A 22,508-nucleotide genomic window follows, 5' to 3' on the forward strand; every position below is an offset into this window, starting at 1 on the left:
CATGAATATTCCCCGTCGTCAGGCTGGGAATCCTCGGTAAAGAAAAAACCAGTATCAGTTTCGTTTCTGATCTGTCTTTCGTAGTAATAACCAATCACTGGTCTCTGCGTCATACTGACCACAGCCAATGACTGCCCTCTACCTAAGCACCGCCTCTGGCAGCCATCTTCAGATTTTTACCGCACGTTCATGTGTTGGGATCCTCGTGCTATTGCTCTCGAGCGTTAGTGCTATTTTTTCGCGCTTTTTACAAAAAACTTCGATTCTTTCGGTCAAAAGAGCCTCAAGCTCCACCGATCCTACATCCGATCAACGGGGACCCGTGTCGGATTCATCTGTGCCCCTCAAGGGTGAAGATTTCGTCGAGCTACACTTCGGAGGACTCCAGAAGCTTCTCAGGCCCTGTCTCGGAGATGGCCCAGGAGAAGGGAAGCTCGACGCCCGGAAAGCTGTTCAGGGTCTGCCCTGGATGCCAGCTGCAGAACGTCTTCAAGGAGGACGAACACTCTTTCTGCCTTTACTGCCTTCATGAGGACAAGACGCACGTGGAGAAGGACTGTGCGTTTTGCGGCAACATGTCGGAACGGACCATGAAGGACCGCCATCAACGCCTCGCCAACTGGCTGGAGGGTAAGAGCCCGTCTGGCGAGAAGAAGAAGAAATCCGAGCGGTCTTCTAAGACCTTTGAGGGCGCCCCGGCGACGGGGGCCCAACATAAGGCCAAGCACCGCGAGTCCGCTGGCACCGGGAGCGCCGAACGGTCGGGCTCTGCGGGCGCCAGGCAGGGCGCACCCTCCCCGGCACCATCAACCACGAGCCAACGCTCTGGGTCGGGTAAGAGGAAGGCCGAGCACCCGGCGAAGCTCCTGGAGAGGCCCCGGTCGAGCTCTAAGGCAGAGGAGGAGCGTGGCAGTGCCCCCTCCCTCAAGGATAAGGCGGTGAGCGCACCTAAGGTGGTGAAGGCCTTGATCCATCAGGCCAAGCCCTCTATCGAAACGGTCGCGGCGGCCCTGGCTCAGCCTGTGGTGGCTGCACCAGTGGTGGCGACCTCAGGGCCCAGAATCTCCCTGCCTCCTCGGAGGGAGTCTTCCTTTGTGCCCATCGATAGGACCCCCGTGAAACCCTCCGTGGGGAAGAAGAAGGGGGGGCAGGGCGTCGTCGTAGAGTCGGCCTCAACCTCAGAAGAGGAACTGATCGAGGTCTTAAGCCACGGCCTAGGCGTGGAAGAAGGCCAGCCCGTCGGAATGGACCCCGACGCAGGTGACGACGACGACATCGTCGAGGATACCGACGGGGCCCCTGCTCGCCCGTCGGATTCCCCTCTGCCAGCGCCGCAAGACAACTCGGCGGCCATTTTGTTGGCCATACAGTCCTTATGCTCCGAGATAAGGACGAGGCTACCGTTACCGACGGAGGAACCTCTCCCGTCGGGGGATCCAGAACCGGGACCTTCTGGTGTTCCCCCTACCAAGAAAAGAAGGATCCATCCACCACCTCCTTTTCAACCGTCGCGCCCCTTCCAGCCCTCCTCCCCGTCCACCCGAGGGGATGATACGGGGACTGACACGGCAGCTACGGGTACGGACGACGAGGCATACGACGAGGATTTTCCGTCGTCGCCTCCCACCAGGGCCTCTCCGCCCGACGAGATCGGATCTTTCCACTCCATGATCTCCAGGGCTTCCGAGCTTTTCCAACTCTGCCCTGAGGAGAAGAAAAAGGAAGGCTTCCTTTATCAGCGGCGCGAGGCCAAGAGGAAGACGGTCCTCGCAGTGCCTCTGTTGGACGACATTTGGGATGAGGGCCTTTCCCTCCTCAAGAACCCTTCCACGACGCCAGCTAGAAGAGACCGGTACGAGAAAAAGTACCGGGTCCCGGACACGGCCCCCCTATGCCTCCGGGCGCAGCCTACCCCGGACTCCGTCGTCTCCGCGGCAGCCAGGAAGAAAGCGGGGGGGGGTGCGGCCTCCACATCGACTTCCCCGCCGGACGGCGAGGGAAAGAAATTGGATACTATGGGGCGTAGAGTCATCTCGTCGGCAGCGACGACGATTAAAGCGGCCAACGCCTTGGCTATCGTGGCCCGCTACGACAGGGAGCTCTGGTACAAGATGGCTCCCCTGCTGGATTTTCTGCCGGACGACAAGAGGGCGGAGGCCCTTGAGATCCTGCAGGAAGGTGAGGTGGCCTCGGACCACGCCATCACCGTGGCGACGGACATCGCCGACACTGGATTCCGCCAGCTGGGCAACGGTGTTTGCCTTCGACGTCGTGGATGGCTCAAAGCTACGGACTTCCGGCAGGACGTCCAGACCAGAGTCCTGGACATGCCCTTCGACGGGAACAACCTGTTTGGGAAGACAGTGGACGATTCCCTTCAGACCATCAAGGCGGATACTGAGACGGCCCGGGCCCTTGGAGTCCTGCAACGACGGACGCCCTTTCGGAGCGGCGGAGGCAAGGGCGCCTCCAAAGGTTCCGGCGGCGGTTTCGCTTCCTACCGTCAAGCGGCCCGCTCGTCGTCGCAAGAGGCCTACAGAGGACGAGGCAAGTCTAGCGGACCCCGCCGTCGTCGCCAAGGAGGTCAAGGCGGCAAGGCCGCGTCCAAGCAGGATTGAACCGGCCTTGGGGTCGGGCCCCCACCGAAGCACCCCGGTGGGAGGCCGGCTGGCGGGCTTCGTCAGCGTGTGGGAGTCCATCTCCACCGACCGTTGGGTGCTGGACGCCCTGGCCCGGGGCCACGCGCTCGAGTTTCAAAGAAGGTGCCCGCGCGTCCCCCCCGTGGCCAGGAAAGAACTTCACGTCCCTCAACTTCTCCTGGAGGTAAAGGCGATGCTCAGAAAGGGCGCCATCAAACTCGTCCCAAAGAGGCTTCGGGGCTCCGGAGTCTACTCGAGATACTTCCTCGTGAAGAAGAAGACGGGAGGATGGCGCCCCATCCTGGACCTGCGACGTCTGAACAAGTTCATCAAGGCGCAGAAGTTCCGGATGGTCACCCTCCAGCACGTCCTGGGTCAGCTGGAGGAAGGAGACTTCCTATCGTCATTGGATTTGGAGGATGCCTACTTCCACATTCCCATCCTAAAGGGGCACCGCAAATTCCTCAGATTCGTGGTCCAAGGGCGTCATTACCAGTTCAAAGCCCTTCCCTTCGGACTACGGTCGGCACCCAGGGTATTCACCAAGTGCCTTGCACCGGTGGCGGCGCAGCTGCGCCGCGAGGGGATCCACGTCTACCCCTACCTGGACGACTGGCTCATCCGCGCCAAGACGAGGGAGCTCGCCGTGGTCCACACGGCAAGGACCGTCCAACTCCTCACGGACCTGGGATTCTCCGTGAACTACGCCAAATCCCACCTGGTGCCCGCGCAAGTCGCACTGTTTCTGGGAGCGAGGCTCGACACAGTGTCCCTTCTGGCCTCCCCGTCGGAGGAGAGGACCAGGACCATCTTGGGCAAGGTGCAACGGATGTTGGTGGCCGACGCGGCCAAAGTGAGGTCCATCAAGTCCCTCCTCGGGATGATGTCTTCCTGCATCTACCTCATTCCCATGTGCAGGCTCCGGATGCGCCCGTTGCAAGAATTCCTGGATGCGCGCTGGATCCAGACGACGGGCAGCTTCGAGGAAAGGATCAAGCTCGACGAGAGTTTCCGACGAGCGATACGGTGGTGGGGCACCCGCGCGCATCTGACGGCGGGCATGGACTTCCAGACCCCAGCCCACCAGGAGACTGTGACCATGGATGCCTCCCTGGAAGGGTGGGGAGCGCACACCGAAAATCTGCACGCAAGGGGACTCTGGCTCCCGACGGAGAAGTCCCTACATATCAACGTCCTGGAGCTCTGTGCAGTGTTTTGGGCCCTCAGGTCCTTCCTTCCGTCCCTCAAGGACAAGGTGGTGAGGATCTTCACCGACAACACCACCACCATGTTTTACATCAGGAAACAGGGCGGAACCAGGTCCCCAGCGCTGTCCAAGGAGGCGCAGGACCTGTGGCATTGGGCCGTCGCCCAAGGGATTTTTCTGGTGCCGTTTCATCTGGCAGGGATAAAAAACACCATCGCCGACTCACTCAGCAGGGAGCTGCGCTCGTGCCACGAGTGGGAACTACGGCAGGATCTGGTGGATCGCCTCTTCCGACGGTGGGGCACACCCCAGATCGACCTGTTCGCGACGGCGACGAACACCAAGTGCCGGAGGTTCGCCAGCAGGTTTCCCCAGACGAGGAGCATGGGCGATGCTTTCTCGTTCCCCTGGGAGGGCCTGTTCCTCTACGCGTTCCCTCCCTTGCCTCTGCTAATCCGGCTCGTCAACCAGCTCAAGAGGTCACGGTGCAGGATGATCCTCGTCGCACCTGCGTGGCCGAGGCAGATATGGTTCCCGGACCTTCTGGACTTGTCAGCGTCCCCGCCGATCAAGCTGCCGGCGGACGCGGATCTACTCTCCAGGGAAGGAGGCGCCATCCTCCACCACGACCCGAAGTCGCTGAACTTGCAGGCCTGGCTCCTGCAGCACTAGAGTTTGGAGGATACGACATACCGGCCGATTGCAGAGAGGTTCTTGCAAAGGCCAGGGCGTCCTCGACTCTTAAATGCTACGGACACAAATGGAAGAGGTTCTCTGTCTGGTGCCACGCACAGAAGATTAACCCTCTACGGATTACGGCTCCCCAAGTACTGCCGTACCTGCTGACGCTGGCCAAAGCTGGTCTGGCACATGCGTCCATCAAGATTCATCTTGCTGCGATCTCCCGATACACCAGAACCACGGGCCGGACGTCCTTGTGGTCTCATCGTCTGGTGAAAGAGTTCATGAAGGGACTGTTCAGATCGTTCCCGCCGGTGAAGGCTCCGGCCCCGGCGTGGGAGCTCAACGTGGTGCTGACCAAGCTCATGGGACCTCCGTTCGAGCCTCTGCACTCGGCCCCGTTGAAGTTTCTATCGTGGAAAACAGCTTTTCTTGTGGCCATCACCTCCGCACGACGAGTGGGAGAGATCCAGGCCCTTTCCTGCAAGGCCCCGTACTTGACTTTCCACGACACGAGGGTAGTGCTCAGGACGCACCCCTCCTTCATGCCCAAGGTACCGTCGGACTTCCATCTCAACGAACCCTTGGTGTTACCTGTGTTCTTCCCGTCGCCTTCGTCGCCGGCTGAGAGGACTTTGCACTCGCTGGATGTAGCTAGAGCGCTGAAGTTCTACGTGGACCGCACGAAGGGTTTTCGGAAGACGTCACAACTCTTTGTGAACTTTGGACCTGTCAATCAGGGGAAGGCTCTCTCGAAGGCTTCCATCTCCAGATGGCTCTCCGGCTGTATCATGTGCTGTCACCGGTTGGCAAACCGACCGCTGCCTGGCCGTCCGAGAGCCCATTCCACCAGAGCGATCGCAGCTACCACGGCGTTCCTATCTGGTGTGCCCCTGCTGGACATATGCAGGGCTGCTACGTGGAGGTCGACGCACACCTTCACGAAATTCTACTGCGTCGACCGGGATTCCAGGGAGGAGTCCAGGGTCGGCCAAGCAGTGCTGCGCAACCTGTTCGCCTGAGGTGAGCCTGGTGAGGAGGTAAGATGCTTAATGTTGAGTTGATGTGATGCTTAATGTTGAGCCTTTGCCACCTCCCGTGGTTGTGCATGTGTGTACTGCTATGTATTCTTTATTCATGAGCATGTGAATCCATGCCAGACCCCATGCTGGAGAAGGAACAAGTTACTTACCTGTAACTGTTGTTCTCCAGCATGGGTCTGGCATGGATTCACATGCGAACCCTCCCGCCTACCCCTCTGCGGCTCTTCACTTGGTCATACTGCCACTTCACGTGCTTCCAAATCTGAAGATGGCTGCCAGAGGCGGTGCTTAGGTAGAGGGCAGTCATTGGCTGTGGTCAGTATGACGCAGAGACCAGTGATTGGTTATTACTACGAAAGACAGATCAGAAACGAAACTGATACTGGTTTTTTCTTTACCGAGGATTCCCAGCCTGACAACGGGGAATATTCATGAGCATGTGAATATTCCCCGTCGTCATGAGCATGTGAATCCATGCCAGACCCATGCTGGAGAACAACAGTTACAGGTAAGTAACTTGTTCCTTCCTCCTTCAAATAAGTCATCAATCCTCCTTACTCCTGCCAGAAACCAATTCGGCCAAAAAATAGTTTTGTTCTTAATTCTGATTGCGGGATTCAACCAAATTGAGGCATAATTCATTAGGCCTGGGACCATATCGAAGGTCTTGGCCATGCTTCTCCAGGTCGATCCCAGAAACTCAGTCAATGCAGACCTCTCACCTCAATCTTTGTTTGTGGTTGACAAGACTGCCGAAGCGGTTAGTGGGCCCACCATGCTTGCTTCAGCAACGGCCCACTCATCCAAATTTTCAGATATGAATGGTAGAAAGTGTCTGATCGTGAAAGCCTGTTGATATCTTTCAAAATGTGGGATATTTAGTCCTTCTCTTTCATTTTAGAGTTGTAATTTCCATAACTTCAATCTTGGTTTTTTCTTCTCCCATATAAAGGGTTGGATCAGACTATCTAGTAGTTTCAGTAGAGATTTCTTAGCAGGAAGCAGATTCATGCTCATAACAGATGTTATTTTTGGAGTTGTTGTCATCTTGATGCCATTTACTTTGCCTCCCACTGATAGCTTAAGAGATTTCCATTGCTCACATTCTGCTGATATATTATCTATTGTTAATTGCAAGTTTAAATCCATCATTTCACTGATGTCTCTTGTAAGCCATATTCCTAGATACTTTATCCTTTCAGGGCACCACTTGAAGCCTCTATTTGGTAACATCAAACCGTGACCTAAATGTGTTGAAGGCAAAGCCTGAGACTTAGACCAGTTTTATCATTTTAAATTGAGCCGAATGTTTCAATCTGATACATCAGTGCAGGGATAGATGATGGTGATAAATCCTGTAAAAGATCTGCATTAAGCCATAGCTTTTGTGTGGTTTATAGTTAATATGTTAACTGGATACCCTTTTGTGTAATACCATAAAGGTTCATTCTAAAATCTATAGACAATAATCGATTCTTAATACATGCAATTTGTTTGAAGGAAGTCCACTATCCAGCACTATGCCATAATCATGTATTCTCTGTATATAAGAAAATAGTATCATGCGTTCTCCGTTGTATTGCAATGTTCCTTTACCTTTCTGTTGATAATACAGGGACTGTAATGTTTCAACTGTGAGCTTTATATTTCATACTGGACCAGGTTTCATTGCTCATTCTCTTTAACTGTGACCCGCATGTGGCCATAGATTATGTGAATTCTTTTATTTTTGATGCATTAAGTCTGTCTGATACAATAGTCTGACCACATTGAGTTTATTTTAATGTGCGATACATTTGAAAACTAGGATATTTGCAAAAATTAAATGACCGCCAGTCAGTTTTTAAATGATGCCCTTTACAGATTACCAAAATTGGGCGAGCCATGCCTTCTGAGCTTCTGTAACCCTACTTTGCTCGGCCACCTCACATGTCGTCAGCAGTACATTGAGATGAAAACCTCCATATTCCACAGCAATCTCTGGCTCTGAACAAAGGTCTAGTTGGCAGCAATCGCCTCAAAGACTTCCCGTCAATCCAACCATGGAGGGCTGGGTCTTTGGGAGGGTCTTTCAGAAAAACTCAAACAAGGAGTGCACGGTTGCTGGCTGCGAGGAACTATTTGGCTGTCCAGTGCAAGCCTTCTCAGATATCAATAGTGATGGCACCCTGCTTGCAGGCCTTTGTGAATATTCTGTTGCCTGCTTGAAGACTGTCTTACATGTGGCAGAGTTTCTGCTCTTTGGTAAGCACAAACATGACTATATCGCTCCTAAGCTCGAGGACATTTAATGACTACATTCTCAGTGGCACATGCACTCTGGTAAATCAGTCTTCTGAACATGATCTGAAACTGCGCTAGAGAGACACGCGTCACACCCAGCACCATGGCAATCGGCGATACCGGAGACCCCAAAAGCCATCAATGGAAAGAAACTAGGATAGACTTAACTCCTACGTGACTAACTCTGTGGGAAACTGTCCAGTGACCTGATGCATTCTCCCCTCTAAAGAACTGAAAACTCTCCTCTTCGGCACTTCACGCCTAAATCTGACACTGCGACGCCTTCAGCTCTTCGTAACATAACATGGATTTATAACTATGGAAATGTGACTGTACATTTGTAATCCTGGAGGTCATTTTGCACTAAAAATAGCCCTTGTTCTACGTGAAGTAATCTGCCACCAGAAACCAGCCCCTCTTAATAGCTGGCCTACTAAAGTCTGTGTTGCCTACATAACATTAAAAAAACACTTTTTCCTTTGAATCTTTGCTGTGCAAGCAATATTAGAGGAGGAATCTATGAAGGTTTTGAATTGCAGGATGAGCCCCCTTGAGTGGCTGGCAGACATTCCATTTCTACACAGGTGGCTGGTGAATTATGAAAACCCTGCAAAGAATTCTAGCGACGGTGTGACAAAGTTCTCAATGAATCTTATTACAAGAATCGATACGTTTCAACTTTTCTTTTTCCACAAAGCAAATGCGTTTTCCATTGTAGGTGTGGTCCCAGGACTTTTCCCTCAAACTGTATGGGGGCTTCTACCTCCCTAGCCAAGGCTCCCTATGCCATCAAAGCTTATTCAAGATTGGCATACTGCTGCCAGGGTACCCTTACCATCTAATCTCGCCCTAGGGACGCTAAAGGTCTGTAACTTATCCGACTCCCTCAGGGGTCTAGCGGGTTATTTGGGTGTCTTGGCATGCTAATCCTCCCGATGTCCTTCTCTTAAACTTCTCCTCACTTGCTGGTCTCCCTCTCTCTCTCTGTCCTCCCTCTCTGTTCCCGACCCCTTGTCTTGCCGCTCTTCTCCGCTTCTCCCATCTCCACCCTCCAACTGATCGCTGCCCTCGCCCTATACTGTGTCCTGGTGTCACTGCTCTTTCTCTCCTGTCTCTACCAACTCCCTTCTAATCCTATTCACTTCACTCCGAATCACACTCACCCAAAGACTGTCCAGCATTGTACTCTGCTTCCCTCTTTTACTCCCCTTCACCCTCCAGTCTCACTTCCCTCTCTCCTACTCTCCCTCCAAAATTGCCATCCATCCACCCCATCATTCACACCAAATTGGCACGACTTTCGCATCCTAAACCCCTTACCTCCTCTCTTTGTAACCAATTCAAAGTTTCCTCCAAATCCTCTTCCAGCTGCTACACCCTGCTCTTTGGTCTGTTGGTCCTCCTGCGCCTTCTGTCCGACCTCACCTGTATGCCTCTCACCGGACTCGGCTGGCTTTTTATAGCCCTCCCTTTCCTCCAATTGGCCCCTCGAGTCTGCTGATGCCCTGGGCGAATCACTGTCTGAGCTATCCTCTTGAAGGTGACTTCCACTGGAAATCTTCATTGGGACTTCTAGCCTACCCTCTTTTCAGCCTCCATCTTTGCCATGAGCTGGCTGAGTTGTTCACTCTTCCTCTCCTGTATCTAGAAAGCCTTTGCCTGTAAAGGTGTAAAGGGTTCCCCAGTCTCCCTGCTGGTATAAGTTTCTGCCCTGCGATAGCCAGTCTGCTGTTTGTGTGGTAGGTGTTTGGACCCCTGTTCCAGCTATGAAGGGTGAAGTTTAGTTGGCCCAGGTGTATTGTGGCTCTTGAAGTCCCCATTCATGTTGTGCTGCTTTTCGGGTCTTTGTATTCTCGTAAGGAATAGGGCGATCTGGCAACGACAGTGTTTCATGGACATGGTTACAGAGGCAAAGCCACCAATTTACATGCATGGCTCCATGCATACCAGTGAGCTGGGGACAAGGCCCCAGTCAGCTCACCCACAAGGTCTCTGGGGTAGGCCGGGGCCTGGCATTTCCTTGAAAGGCAACCTACCCCAGATTGAGCTTGCTCCTCTGTGCCCCCTTGATGTGGTCTCAGCTATGACCCTGTCACATGCGTCACTAGCTGGACAAGGAAAATGGGGACTGTTCTGACAGTTACTCTGTTTTTGGCATCACTAGGAAGTTTTTGGTTTTTTTCAGAGTGACTGGACCTGTGACATTAGAAAATAAAGTTAGAGGGCTGGGTCTGTCATGACCAACAGCGGAGATGCAGAACACTGTACACTCGCAAATCAATAAATACTAAAAAGAAGGCTGGCTGTGATCACTGGAAGCATATGTTGGTGAGCAGCTATTCTCTGCTATGCTGCTGTTGCTCTGGGAGTTTCAAGTTGCTACATTGCAGCTCCCAGCAGAAGGCTCTACCTGAGAGCCTAATCAGTCATACTGGAAGCCTGGTTGATGCCTATCCCTCCCTTTAGCATCATACATTCCTAGCAGTGCACTCACCCGCACTCATGCAGCATCCCAAGGGCACTTGCTGCTCTGTGTGGGTTTTCTGTGTGCACAATACTCCGCTCTGCCGATCTGTTCCTACTCACTCCTCTTACCCCACCCTGTGCCCCATCCCGCTACCGTTCTTTTCAACTTCTTGCCCCTTTCTACTGTAAACTGTCTCCCTCTCACTATCCATTCCATCTCCTCCTATTCCGAATTCCGCACTTCTCTAAAATCTTACCTCCTCCAATTACCATCCTAACGCCTTTGCTATCTCTCTCACCACGGTCAATACCACTCATGCTATGCTATATTGTTCATGTAAATTGTTCCGTATACTGTTTTCTGATACTTGATTCATATGTTGTTAATGCTTGTTATATATTCTCTTTTGTCCTTATGTAAAGCGATTTGGTGCAAAGCGCTATATACAACTTAATAAATACAAATGCTTGCTCAATGGGGAAGAGTGTACATGCAGCTGGCCCCTGAACTGGGCAAAAGGTTTGCTCTGAATACTCATGGCCGGTTGCGTCGAGCCTTTGGCCTTGTCGAAAGGGTGGAGTGGCAAACATCCCTGCATGTTATAGAGTGCCCTTTTCTGCATATAGCTGACCCTGGTGTAGCTCTGCACCCCTTTACATCCTCTTGCATACCTGTACGTGAGGCTGTGTACTCCTTTTGTAAAGGTAGGAATAGATTTAACTGTAATTCATTTGCTTAGACCTCTCTGCAAGCTATACTTTAGTGAGGATCGATGAGTGGCTCTTGGAACACAGATTGTAAGTAGGTCTAGGTTCAAAAAGCTCTAGGCATTGTCCAGGCCGTCCAATTCAGCACAGAAAAAAGGAATTTCATTAACCTTTTATCACTAAAAATGGAAAATATAAAAGTCCTACCTTGCAGAAAACACTTAATCCCTATAATTGGGTATAAACTACATTAAACTAAATGTGGTGCATTCCATGATGAAGGTGATGCACCGGACAGAGATGCGCATTGAGGGGTGGCCACCTGGAAGGACTAACCGTGACGGTCAGACTGGCTGAGAGGCCCTGATGGACGTTTTTGGGCACAGCTATCCTTTCCATGACTATAAACATTCATGGCCCAGAAGAGATTCACTTTAGTTTGTCCTCATCACCCTAATAAAGGCCTGTTGGGAAACCTAGTTCATCTCTGGCTCGTGCCCCTTCATGTACCCTCCCCCGCTGATGGCATGTCCATGATGCATGGTGTGTGTATAACAGGCTCTCGTGCTCCAGCCACAGACCCATCTCTCTCTTGTTCACAGGTACGAATATGCCGGCCACTTTCGGCCACCTGGCTGGGGGTTATGATGCCCAATATTATGGCTACCTCTGGAGCGAAGTCTATTCCATGGACATGTTCTACACTCGTTTTAAGCAAGAAGGGATTATGAATAGCAAGGTAAGAATGTGTTTGGTGTGACTATTGCAGGACGTGGATGGTAAAATGTGGCCAATAATGTGGACATGGGAAGCTAAAAAAAAAAAGAAATGTGCAGGGTTTGAAAAGGAAAAGGTTTACCTGGCAGTGCTGGGCATGAACAGGACACAAAGTTGCAACACCCCTGACACATTCTGAGGAAACTCTGCTGGTTTGCTGGCAAAGTCCTAGTTCTCCAGCATTGGATCTTTCATAGAATAACATGCTGTGAATATTACCCGTCGGCAGGTGTATTCTACATAACAAAATGTTTCTATTTGCCTAATCCTATCAAATTCTTGTAATTTAACTTTCATGACCCCCTTGAGTATCTTGGCGGCATCAGTTTTTGTGATGTCATAGTGATGTTGGTGCGTGTGCAAATGTAGGCACTTTGCCTGTCCTTTGTTGCACAGGGCGCCATATTCTAGGGCTAGCCATGACATGGCTTTATAGACCCAGCCCGACTGTCGTACCAGTAATTATGGGCCCTGAAAACAAAGGCCCCGAATGTAGTTAGGGCCTTTATCGAGGTATGAGGTCCCATAACGAAGGTACAGCCCGAGGGAAATCACGGTATTGCAACCCATGGCCAAACAGTTTTCATGCAAAAATATCATTTTTTTGTTTTACTTTGGGATTCAAATATTCCCTGTGGAATATTTAAATTTAAAAACATGAAAAATAACATGACAAAAATGTAATTTTTTTTATGGTAAATTATTCTCTTCACTGATTTAAACCAACAAACGAAATTATGACGCCGTTTGTGGGAAAACGTGATTTTCATTTTAGCCACTATAGGGGGGTGAAGCACTGTTAGTACACAGCTTAAATTGACCAATAGGAAATGGTTATTCGCCCGTCCAGGGTTCTGATTAGGAAATATGACCTGAGGAGGGGGGCTATTACGGGTCGGCTAATGCACCTGGGGCCATAACGGAGCCCTCGGGGCAACGTCCGACCGGTAATGTCCATCCCCCCTCCACGAGGGTCATATTGTCCTATTGTCTTTAGTACCGCGGCACGTCGTATCAGGGTACTAATTGCAATTTTTCTGGAGTCGCGAAACGACACTGCGACTGTTTCTTGACTTGAGAATAAAAGCAAAAAAAATGGCTGCATAGCCCCTTCTCCCTTTCCATGGCACCCATTAAAAACAATGTTAAAAAAAATAAATGCCCACCATGGAATGGGCGAAGGGACTAAACTTAGTCCCTTCTCCCTTTCCACGACGGCCACTCAGGGAAAGAACTCCAGGACGCGGCGGTGCACCAAGCCTTGTTGGCGGGTATGGCCCGGGCGAGTGCTAATGAGCTTGCTCTTTACGAGTTCATTGACCCTCGCAGCACGGGGTACTAATATCGTTTAAGTCTACTAAAATGATCGGTTTCGTTTGCTTGTTACTGTTTGTCCTTGAAAAGCCAAGGCTATAGTGACTTTGGCATTAATGTGGCTCATGGCGAATTTCTCTTTAAGAAAATGAGCAAAACAATGTGTCCCATTTAATTTCAGTAAGAGTATTTTGTGTGACAATTAATTTGTTAAAGGAGTCTGGAGGGAAGTTGTAAGGGGGCGTGGAATGAATGCTGATGGAGCCCTTCCTACTGGCACCAGTCTTGCAGCAAAATCCTGCTTTTTGGTTTGCCCGGAGGAATTTGTCATGTACATTTTTCTTCTGCCAGTTATTGTTGAATTTCTGTAACTGTACTGTCCGCTACTCACTCATGCATTTTTCTGGTTCCTAGGTTGGCGCAGATTACAGGAACTGTATCCTGAAGCCAGGAGGTTCGCTGGATGCTGCGGACATGCTGCGTAATTTCCTTGGTCGTGAACCGAAGCAAGAAGCATTCCTCCAGAGCAAAGGACTGAGCGTGGTGCCCAACTCCAACTCTGTGCCATCAGCATGCTAAGGGACTGGTCTTCTTTGGCCTTCCATCAACGAGACACACAGGCTTCTGATCCACTCATCTACCCCTTATCTCCAAGACACCATATACAACTGCGCCAACGGAGGCCAACCAACAGCACCACAGAACCAATGGCTCAGCCAACCGGGTTAACCCAAAGCTACCAGATGATCCATCACTGAGCAAGTAAGCGATCTAGCCGCACATCTAGACCAAATATCTGCCAACTAAAGGCCTTAATTCAGTTTAATAAGCTCGGATCCAGAAGGTGACCAGCACAGTCGGCTTGCAAGTCTGAAATTCCCAGACACGAACGTTGTCTGGACTGTTTTATGTGATGGACTGTAACCTGGACTTGTGGCCACTCTGCTGTCAGAGGACACTGCGCCATCTCCTGCAAGAACTGGTCTTCTCGTTGTGCACACACAATCGCATGCATACATTCCCCGCATCTTTACATTTCGTTCTGTATAATAAGTGATATTGGTTTTAAGACAGTTTCTGAACAGTTTTTTTGATAATTGCTGGGACTGGACTCCCCATGTTATCAGAATAGTGGAACATATTTTTTGAATGATTTCGAAGAGGCCCAACGTCAGGAAGGAAAATGCTAATAAAGGTTTACATCTACGCAGTTTCTTCTAGAATCTGCTGTGAAATACCCTCACCGCCAGTGTCACTGTGCAGTATTTCCGGTGTCCATGGATTCTATTCTCCAACAGAATACGATGTGTGTAACTTTTTTTTCTTGTATGGATGGATTATAGATTCACATGCTTGGCATTATTCTGGCTGGAGAGCTGATCCTCCACCATCATAATGGATGCCTGAAAGAAAAGTGCTGAGGAAAGGCCACAAGGTGATGGGCAGAGTTACAATAATTCTTCTGCAATTGGACAAGTTCATCACTTGCCTTAACTAGGGCAAAACTATTGCCAATCAGGACATATTTAAGGTATTAGTCAGTGTGTTACGCGCAATTTAAAGTTAGTGGTTAAGGATATGATTGGGAAAACCAGGCAAGCATTCCACCATTACAGCAGAAATGGGCAATTGGTATTTAAAACCACCACTGTTCAATAAACAAAGCAAGATGCACAGGAGGGGGTGGGGAGGGGGGCACACCGCCCTTAAGAATGGAGTGCTATTGCATTCAATCCATTGCTCCAGACTAATTCGATTTTCGATGATGGTACCACATTTTCTCTCCACACTCATTTTTGATACCTCAGGGGAGCTGCAGCACCGCTCTTGTGGACATGCCCCTCCATGTGGGGGTATGTGCATGTTATACTACAAGGCTTTTATATAGCCCGCACCCATCACTGTGTGACCCACTTGGGGTATCCTAACCTTAGCCTGCAGAGGAAGCGGAATAGGGAGAAGATGAGAGCTTGGGGAAAGAGGGCGCAAATGCCACAGACAAAAGGAAGACACGATGTACAAGGGGAAAGGAATGTTTTTTGATGACGTGGGCACATGTCGAACCATTAAGGTGGATCTGGGTTGCAAAAAGGAAAATCTATTCCTATGTCTTGTCCCCTTGCTCCATACTTAAGGTAGTTCTCAGGCAGTGGCAGGACTGGAAACTTTTAGCTAACAGAGAACACACTTGCCCTTTAAAAATGTGCATGCAAAAATGGGCTTTAGTGTGGTATTACTCTGGCCCTCAGAGGCCTTTCCTTCCTTTTTCTGCACCAGACTGATTGGATGCCTGGTGCAGCTCGTTGTTTTGCTGCTTACTTGTAGTACCTTTTTATTAATTTTAGTTTTTAAAAAATGTACTTCTGTTTTCTAAGGCAGGTGATTTCTTCTCAGGGATCGACATAGTTGGAAGGGCTCTAGGTCTCTCAGGAGAGTGAACGGCAGTTTTAGCGAGGTCCCATCTGGATCGGTCACTGGACTCCAGTCTGAGGGGGTCTACCAATGTATTTGTATTTATTGTGTTTTACATATCGCCTTTGTCCAAAGTGCTTTACATGTAACGGTCAACAATATAATGAATCAGAATGCAAATCAGTGTTCATAAACAGTAACATTCAAACTGTGTTCATAAATAGTAACACACAATTAGCATTCCTGGGAGTAATCAGTCAATCAGTGTTCATAAACAGTAACAATCATTTAACGTACATAAGAGTAAGTGAAGCAGTGTTCATAAGCAGATTAAATCAATTGGAGGACTGTAGGAGGTGGGTTTTTAGAGAGGAAGAGAACAGAGGATAGGAAGTAATGGAGCAAAGAGACAGGGGAAGCATGTTCCAGTGAAGAGGGGCAATAGGAGCTGGAACAATTGAAAATGGGATTGGGCACAAGGGGGACGTGGGACATTGAGTTTAAAGAGGTTAGTAGAGCGGAGGGAGCAAGATGGAGAGTAAAAAGAAAGGAGAGATGCAAGGTAGCCAGGAGCAAGGCCATGTAGACATTTGAACACAAGACAGAGAAAGTTGTATTTAAGTTGAGAATAGAAGGGCAACCAGCCAAGAGAGGCAAGGGAAGGAGAAATTGGGTCATGGTAGGAGAGAAGACAGAGTGAGCGAATTGAAGAATGATAGATAGATTTAAGCAGAGCAAGGCGTGAGTGGGGAAGACCAAAGAACAGAACAGAATAGAATAGTCTGGAGAAGACTAGTGAGGAGATGAGGAGTTGCGAATGTTGTTGAGATGAAATAGACAGGCGCGGGATGTAAGTGAGATGTGGTGAGAGATTAGAGTCCAAGTAAATGCCAAGATACCGGGCGGAGGGAGAGATTGAGAGACAGGAGGGAGAAAAAGAGATGGAAGAGGGAGGAGGTTGGGAGATGAGAGTGTTTGCGGGAAAGAATAGGACCTTTCGGCATTGAGAGTGAGGAAGTGAGAGGTCATCCAAGACTTGATGGCATTGAGGCAGGACGTGAGAGTGTTTGGTGAATGTCAAAGGAGAAGGACGAGAAGTATAAAAAGAGCTGGGTGACATCAGCGTAGAAGTGGTGTGACACACCAAAGGATGAGATAATGGGGCAAGAAAGGAAGTATATATTAGGAAAATAGAAAGGGACCAAGGACTGAAACTTGAAACACCTTGCACCAGAGGAACGTGAGGAGAAGTATTGCCACCCCAAAAGACAGCGAAGCTACGGTTGGAAAGGTAAGATGAAAACCATGATAGAACAGACCCAATCAGACCAAGGGAGGAGCGAGTGTCTAGGACCAAAGAATGATCTACAGTGTCAAAGCAAGCAGACAGATCAAGTAAAATAAGAATAGATGAGTGTTTGGAGTTACAAGCAGTGAGAAGAGCATTAAGTACGTAGGTAAGGGCTGTTTCAGTTGAATGGTAGGGGCAGAAACTAGACTGAGTCTGAGGAAGGAGAGATGGGCTAGATACAAATGATGAGATTCGTGAATAAACAAGGCGCTCAAGGAGTTTGGATAGAAAAGGTAAGAGGGATATAGGACGGAAATTAGAAGCAAGAAGGGGCTTAGCTGTAGGTTTCTTTAGGATAGATCTGATGATTGCATGTGTAAAGGCAGTAGGCAAGGTAGAGTTGGTGAGACAAATGTTAAAGAAGGAGGTGAGAAAGGTTACCACAGGTGGGAAGACTTTGGGGATAAGTGAAGAGGGGATGGGGTCAATAGGGGCTGCTGTAGGGTGAACTTTGGCCAGGAGGAGAGCCATCTCAGAGTCTGTTACTTGAGGAAAGGTAGAGACGGGGCTGGAGGGGTTAGGGAAGGATAAGGGGGAGGAGTTATAGGAAGGTGAAGATAGTATGTCCTGGCGTAGGGAGTGCACTTTGGAAGAGAAGAAATTGGCACTATCAGATGCTGATAGGGATGAGTTGATGGACGGGTCAGGTGTAGGAGGAGAGAGAAGTTGGGTTAGAGTTTGGAAGAGACGATGAGTGGAATGACTGTGAGGGAGGTCAGAGAAGTAGGTACGTCTGGCAGACTAATACAGTTGTCATATAGGATGTGATAAAAGAAATAGGTTGCTTGGTTAGTAGGGTAACAGTGTTTGCGCCAGCGCCTTTCAAGGCAGTGCATAGAAGAGAGATGAGAGAGCCTGGATTGGGCAGGTTTGCGAGTGGGCCAAAAGGAAGAGAGTGGGTAAAGTTGATCAAGGCTGGATGTGAGACATGAAGAGAGTGGACACAGCTTCATCTGCACAGAGAGAAGTGTGTGAGAGATGGTAGAGTGTATGCAGGTATCATGGAAGAGCGAGGAGTTAAAATTGGGTAGATCACGCCTCAAGAAAGTCTTGGTGGAGGAGAGGGAGGAGGTGCTAGAGGGAGTATGCGGGAGCAAAGAAGCTGAGATTAGGGTGTGATCTGAGAGGTAAACAGGGAGAGTAGATATGGAGGAGGCAGTAAACAATGAGGTGAAGGTCAAGTCGAGGATAGAACCAGAGCTATGAGTGGGAGGAGTGGAAAGTGGGCACAGTAGGTGAGAGTCAAGTATTGATAGGAAGGGGGATGTTAGATGAGTAGAGGAAAGATGAAGATTAAAGTCTCTGAGCAGGACAAGAGGTGTAGGACTAGGTAGAATGTGACCAAGAAGGTGGTCAGTGTCTTCGCAGAATGAGCCAAGCGGTCCAGGTGGGTGGTAGATAATGAGAATAGAAATGGCATGAGAAGCAGTGAAGATTTTATATATAAATTCAAATGAGGAATATTCTGGTAAGGGTACAGTTGATGGAATCCAATGTGTGCGCTTTCACTGGGTTCCTGTCTCCAGAGGGCGATTCACCTCATACAGAGGTGGGACCCAAGGGCCCTACCCTGAGGCGCTTACGTGATTAATCTGTGTCGGTCTTAAGGGCCTGTGGTGGCGGTAGGCCTGACTCAACACCCCCCCTCTTGAGTGCCCCTTGACTTCCACAGTCTCCACTGCTGCATTTCAGGTGTGGACCATCATGGTGTACTGTTCATCTATGGTGACTGTTTGGTGCTTTGAATCCGGTCAGTCACCGGGCAACTAGTCCCTGCGTGTGGGCCTCGAGACACTGATAGGTTTTTCCATGGGTTGAGTGGACTTAGTGTCAGAGGCTAGCCTGGCCCCTCCACCCCATGTTGGTAATGCCACCAGGTACCTGGGCTCCAAAAATTGTGCCGGGGACATCTGGAGACCCTTCCCACTAACACACATTGAGCAACGACCATCTTTTGAACGGTTTAAAGATCTTCTGCACTTCCAACTTCTGAGGCAATAATTTAAGTGCCTCATGTGTGAATTGCTGACACTAGGCCCTCGACACAAGAAAGCAGACTGCAATCTAGATTCCAATGTCTCGTGTGCAAGATGGACTGGAATAAATATGACTGCTTAGTAGCTAACATGCCATATGCCACGACCAACACTTCCTCATTTAACTACAGGTCGACTGAAGCTACCATTGATCATCGCACATTTCATCTACTTAAGTCCTATGCCAAAAATGGTTGGCCAGCCAAAAACAATCTGAAAGTTAGCCTACAACCTTAGAGCAGGATAGCTTCTGGAACAGATGACTGCTTGCTATGCAAGAATGATGCATTAATTCTTCCCACCTTACTACACAAACCCCTGCTCAATTTAGCACACGAATGCCATTTAGGCATTACACCGTCCAAATGCTGTGAAAGTGAAACATATTGGTGGCTGAACATCATTTGAAGCACCTGACAACCCCCAGGTCCTTTTCAAATGATAAAACCAAAACTTCAACAACTGAAAAACAGAATTTACTTCATTTTGTCATTATCACGTTCACTCCTAGAAACAAGAAATGAACACATAAGGGGCACACCTATAGGAAAATAAAACCATAATTTTATTATTTCTAATTATCAGTCATAAAATCAACCTAAAAATTCATCTAATGACATGATATAACAGCCACATCTGCATTCTTCAATCTCTTAAGTAATGCCTACATGCAATATTCGACAATGGCTAGTATGAATATTACAAAGAAATCAATAGCTCATATAGTAATTTCAATCTCTGCACCATCATTATTAAACTAAGATCTCGGCGTTGATGCATTGTGTTTCAACCAGCTGGTAGCTAAAGGTCTTCTTACGGCCCAAATAATTAGACCTTCATCAGGACGAGTTTCAAGTCATGATTTCCCATGCATAAGTGTTTTATTGGTGTATGCTGCAAACAAATTAATCCAATGCCTTGTAAATTTGGGCAAACCTCAATATGACAATCACAACCCAAATGGGCTACTCACACTTCCATATCATCTATTTTTCAATCAGTGCCAATCAATTAGGATCATTTGCTTATGTCTTATAGAAGTTGTTACAACCAATTATCTCTCCATAAAAGAAAAGCAGTGCTTTAAAAACCTGTTTTTCCCAGCAACTTTCCATAGAAAAACAAAAAGGTGACAAAAGACTGATTAGCACCATTGTCTAAATGGAATATTGCCATTTTAAGGTCACAGAGAAGGGAGGTGTTGAGGAAAGACCTTAGGTTTAAGGGAAGGCAGAGCCACATGAAGAAAAGTAGTAGGGTGAGCACGTAAAATTGAGCAAGTAGTATCAGAGTCAGAAAGGAAAGAAAAGGGAGCACAGGAAGGAACTGGTGTTAATCCGTAAAACAAATCCCTTTCATGGTCTTGCCCACCTGGGCAACCATGCACCGGTCTTAGATAATCTTAGCCAACCCTAGACAAACTCCTAAGGGTGTGGATCACTATCCCCCCTGCTTCTGTATCTCAGGGCCTATGTGCACTATGTTACTCCCATTTTACGCCTAACCACATACACCTATCTTACTCCTATGGACACAAGACACAAAGAAAACACAAGAATCGATTCAATTATAACATCAGAATACATTTATTTATACATAACAATGCATGATGATGATGCAAGCATTCCATTAAACTATGCGAATCTCGACTTTGCACCTTTTATGCTACTGGTGCAAATCTACCATGCAATAACTATAAGCCTTACAGGTTTCTAATGCAAGCCTGTGATGCAAACCTGTGATTCTAATGCAGCTTAATGCAAGCGTCCGCATCCAGCAATTCTCTCCTTCATGCAGGATCAATCCACACCATGCTTCACGCTCTCTAAGACAATCTCTGTCTGATTTCCCCTTTCCCAAACCCAAAGCTCTTTGTGTGAGTGTCTGTTCTAATCAATCAGTTTAGGCCATAAACCATACTTCCCATTTGCTTCCCTTGGTCTCCAGCTCTGTCTTTGTCAAGTCTCTCCTCTCCCGCTACTCTGCAAACAGCCAGTCATTCAGAGCCAGGCCTTGGTCTCTCTCTGCCAGATCGATCTCATCAAGGCCTTATCAGAATGCTTCCCCAAGCGCTCGATCTCCCAAAGGCCATCGGATTCTGCTGCACCAAAACACCTCTCCCTCATCGCATCAAGCACCATCTCTTAACAACAACTCCTATCTCCCCTGGTTATACTATTCCATGACGTACTCATTCACTATGGTTACTTACATTCTCTATTAAGAATGCCTCTTTCTCTGTCAGCAAATTCTAAATATGTACGTGCCTGAAAGTCTGTTTTCTTGTCGTGTTCTGTGTCAATGTGACATTTCAAAGCATATCTACTAGCTCATGGCCTTCTGTCTGCGGTGCCTGCCTCCTACTTCCCCATTCATACCCATTCACTCTCCCTGTTGGCTTCACAAAATCCTTTCCGTGCCTGTGGGCAAAGGCTCTCCTTGCCTGAAAAGGCTCCTCTCCCATCTCCCCATGTGGCGCTGCCTCCCACCTCTCTCTGCGAACACCAGGCCATGCCATGCTGATTATCTCTCCTTCGCTCTCCACTCGGACAAGGTTTGTGTTATCTGTCTGCCAAGCAAATGTTTACAAATACTTGTACTCAGTGTAATTCATTACAATCTTCGCACACCGTGGCGCTTCTCTGTCTCATTCATTGGAATGGCTTTATAATGCCAGCTAAATGCTTTCTAACGTTTACGCTTTCTTCTCGCAAACCCAAGCGCTATCTACATAATGCAAACATATTCTAAGTGCACACTCTACATGCGTACATGTGTACATGACAGTCTCTACATGTGTAACTACAAATATAAAAATGTGTCATTCTAAATGCAAATGCATACAAAGTGGCAGTCTGTGGATAGTGTCTACTTCAGCAATGTACAATGGATAGCTTAAACAGGATGCAATAATGGAATGATTCCAAAGCAAAGAGTAATGATTCTCTAACAGTGAGTCTAATGATTCTCTAATGTTAACAAATCTGGCTCCTCATGTTATCAGGTTCTACACTGGGAGGGATGTGACTCACTGAGAGTAGTTGAAGATTGAATAGACAACTGAAGGAGTGTGACTTTATCAGAAAAGAAATTAGAAAAATCAGTGGGAGAAAGGGACAAAGAAGGATGGGCCAGTCAAGGTAGGAGAAAGAATCATTCAATAGCTGGAACAAATGTTGAGGATGAGGAGAAAGTGAGAGAATAAGGTCAGAGTAATATTGTTTTTTGGTAGCAAAGTACAATCATGGATAGAGTGTAAAGAGAATTAAGATATATCAGAGAATTTGGCCCATCCACCCACAGCATCTTTTTGCATGACGAACTGGAGTACGAAGAAACACAAGATCAGGTGTTTGTGAGGGTGGTGGAGGTTTAAAGGATGGGAGGAAGGATTTGGCTGTGTAGAAGGGTTCATGAGTAGAGAACAAACCAGAATTGAGAGGAGAGGGTACAACTGGCAGAGAGATAAAATAATTCAGAGAGGGAAGAAAGGGTGTTGCTGCTTAAATAAAGTGGGGCATGTTAACAAAACGGAGATTACGATGTGGGAGAAGTGCATGAAGGAATAGAAGGAAGGGTATGGGAGAAAGA

At 48.5% G+C, this 22,508-nt stretch overlaps 1 protein-coding gene across 2 annotated transcripts in view; it reads left to right on the forward strand.

The window, feature by feature from the left end:
- THOP1 (thimet oligopeptidase 1) overlaps positions 1 to 14,361 on the forward strand; it is a 295,527-nt gene extending 281,166 nt beyond the window's left edge. For both annotated transcript variants that reach the window (XM_069646651.1, XM_069646654.1), the window contains exons 12-13: positions 11,630 to 11,766; positions 13,533 to 14,361. In XM_069646651.1, coding sequence (XP_069502752.1) covers positions 11,630 to 11,766; positions 13,533 to 13,697 — 302 coding nt within the window. In that variant the 3' untranslated portion in view covers positions 13,698 to 14,361. The remainder of the gene's footprint in view (positions 1 to 11,629; positions 11,767 to 13,532) is intronic.
- Positions 14,362 to 22,508: the final 8,147 nt, after the last annotated feature.

This window comes from Ambystoma mexicanum, chromosome 1p (assembly GCF_040938575.1).
Source record: "Ambystoma mexicanum isolate Mex_15411 chromosome 1p, UKY_AmexF1_1, whole genome shotgun sequence".
Taxonomy (NCBI): domain Eukaryota; kingdom Metazoa; phylum Chordata; class Amphibia; order Caudata; family Ambystomatidae; genus Ambystoma; species Ambystoma mexicanum.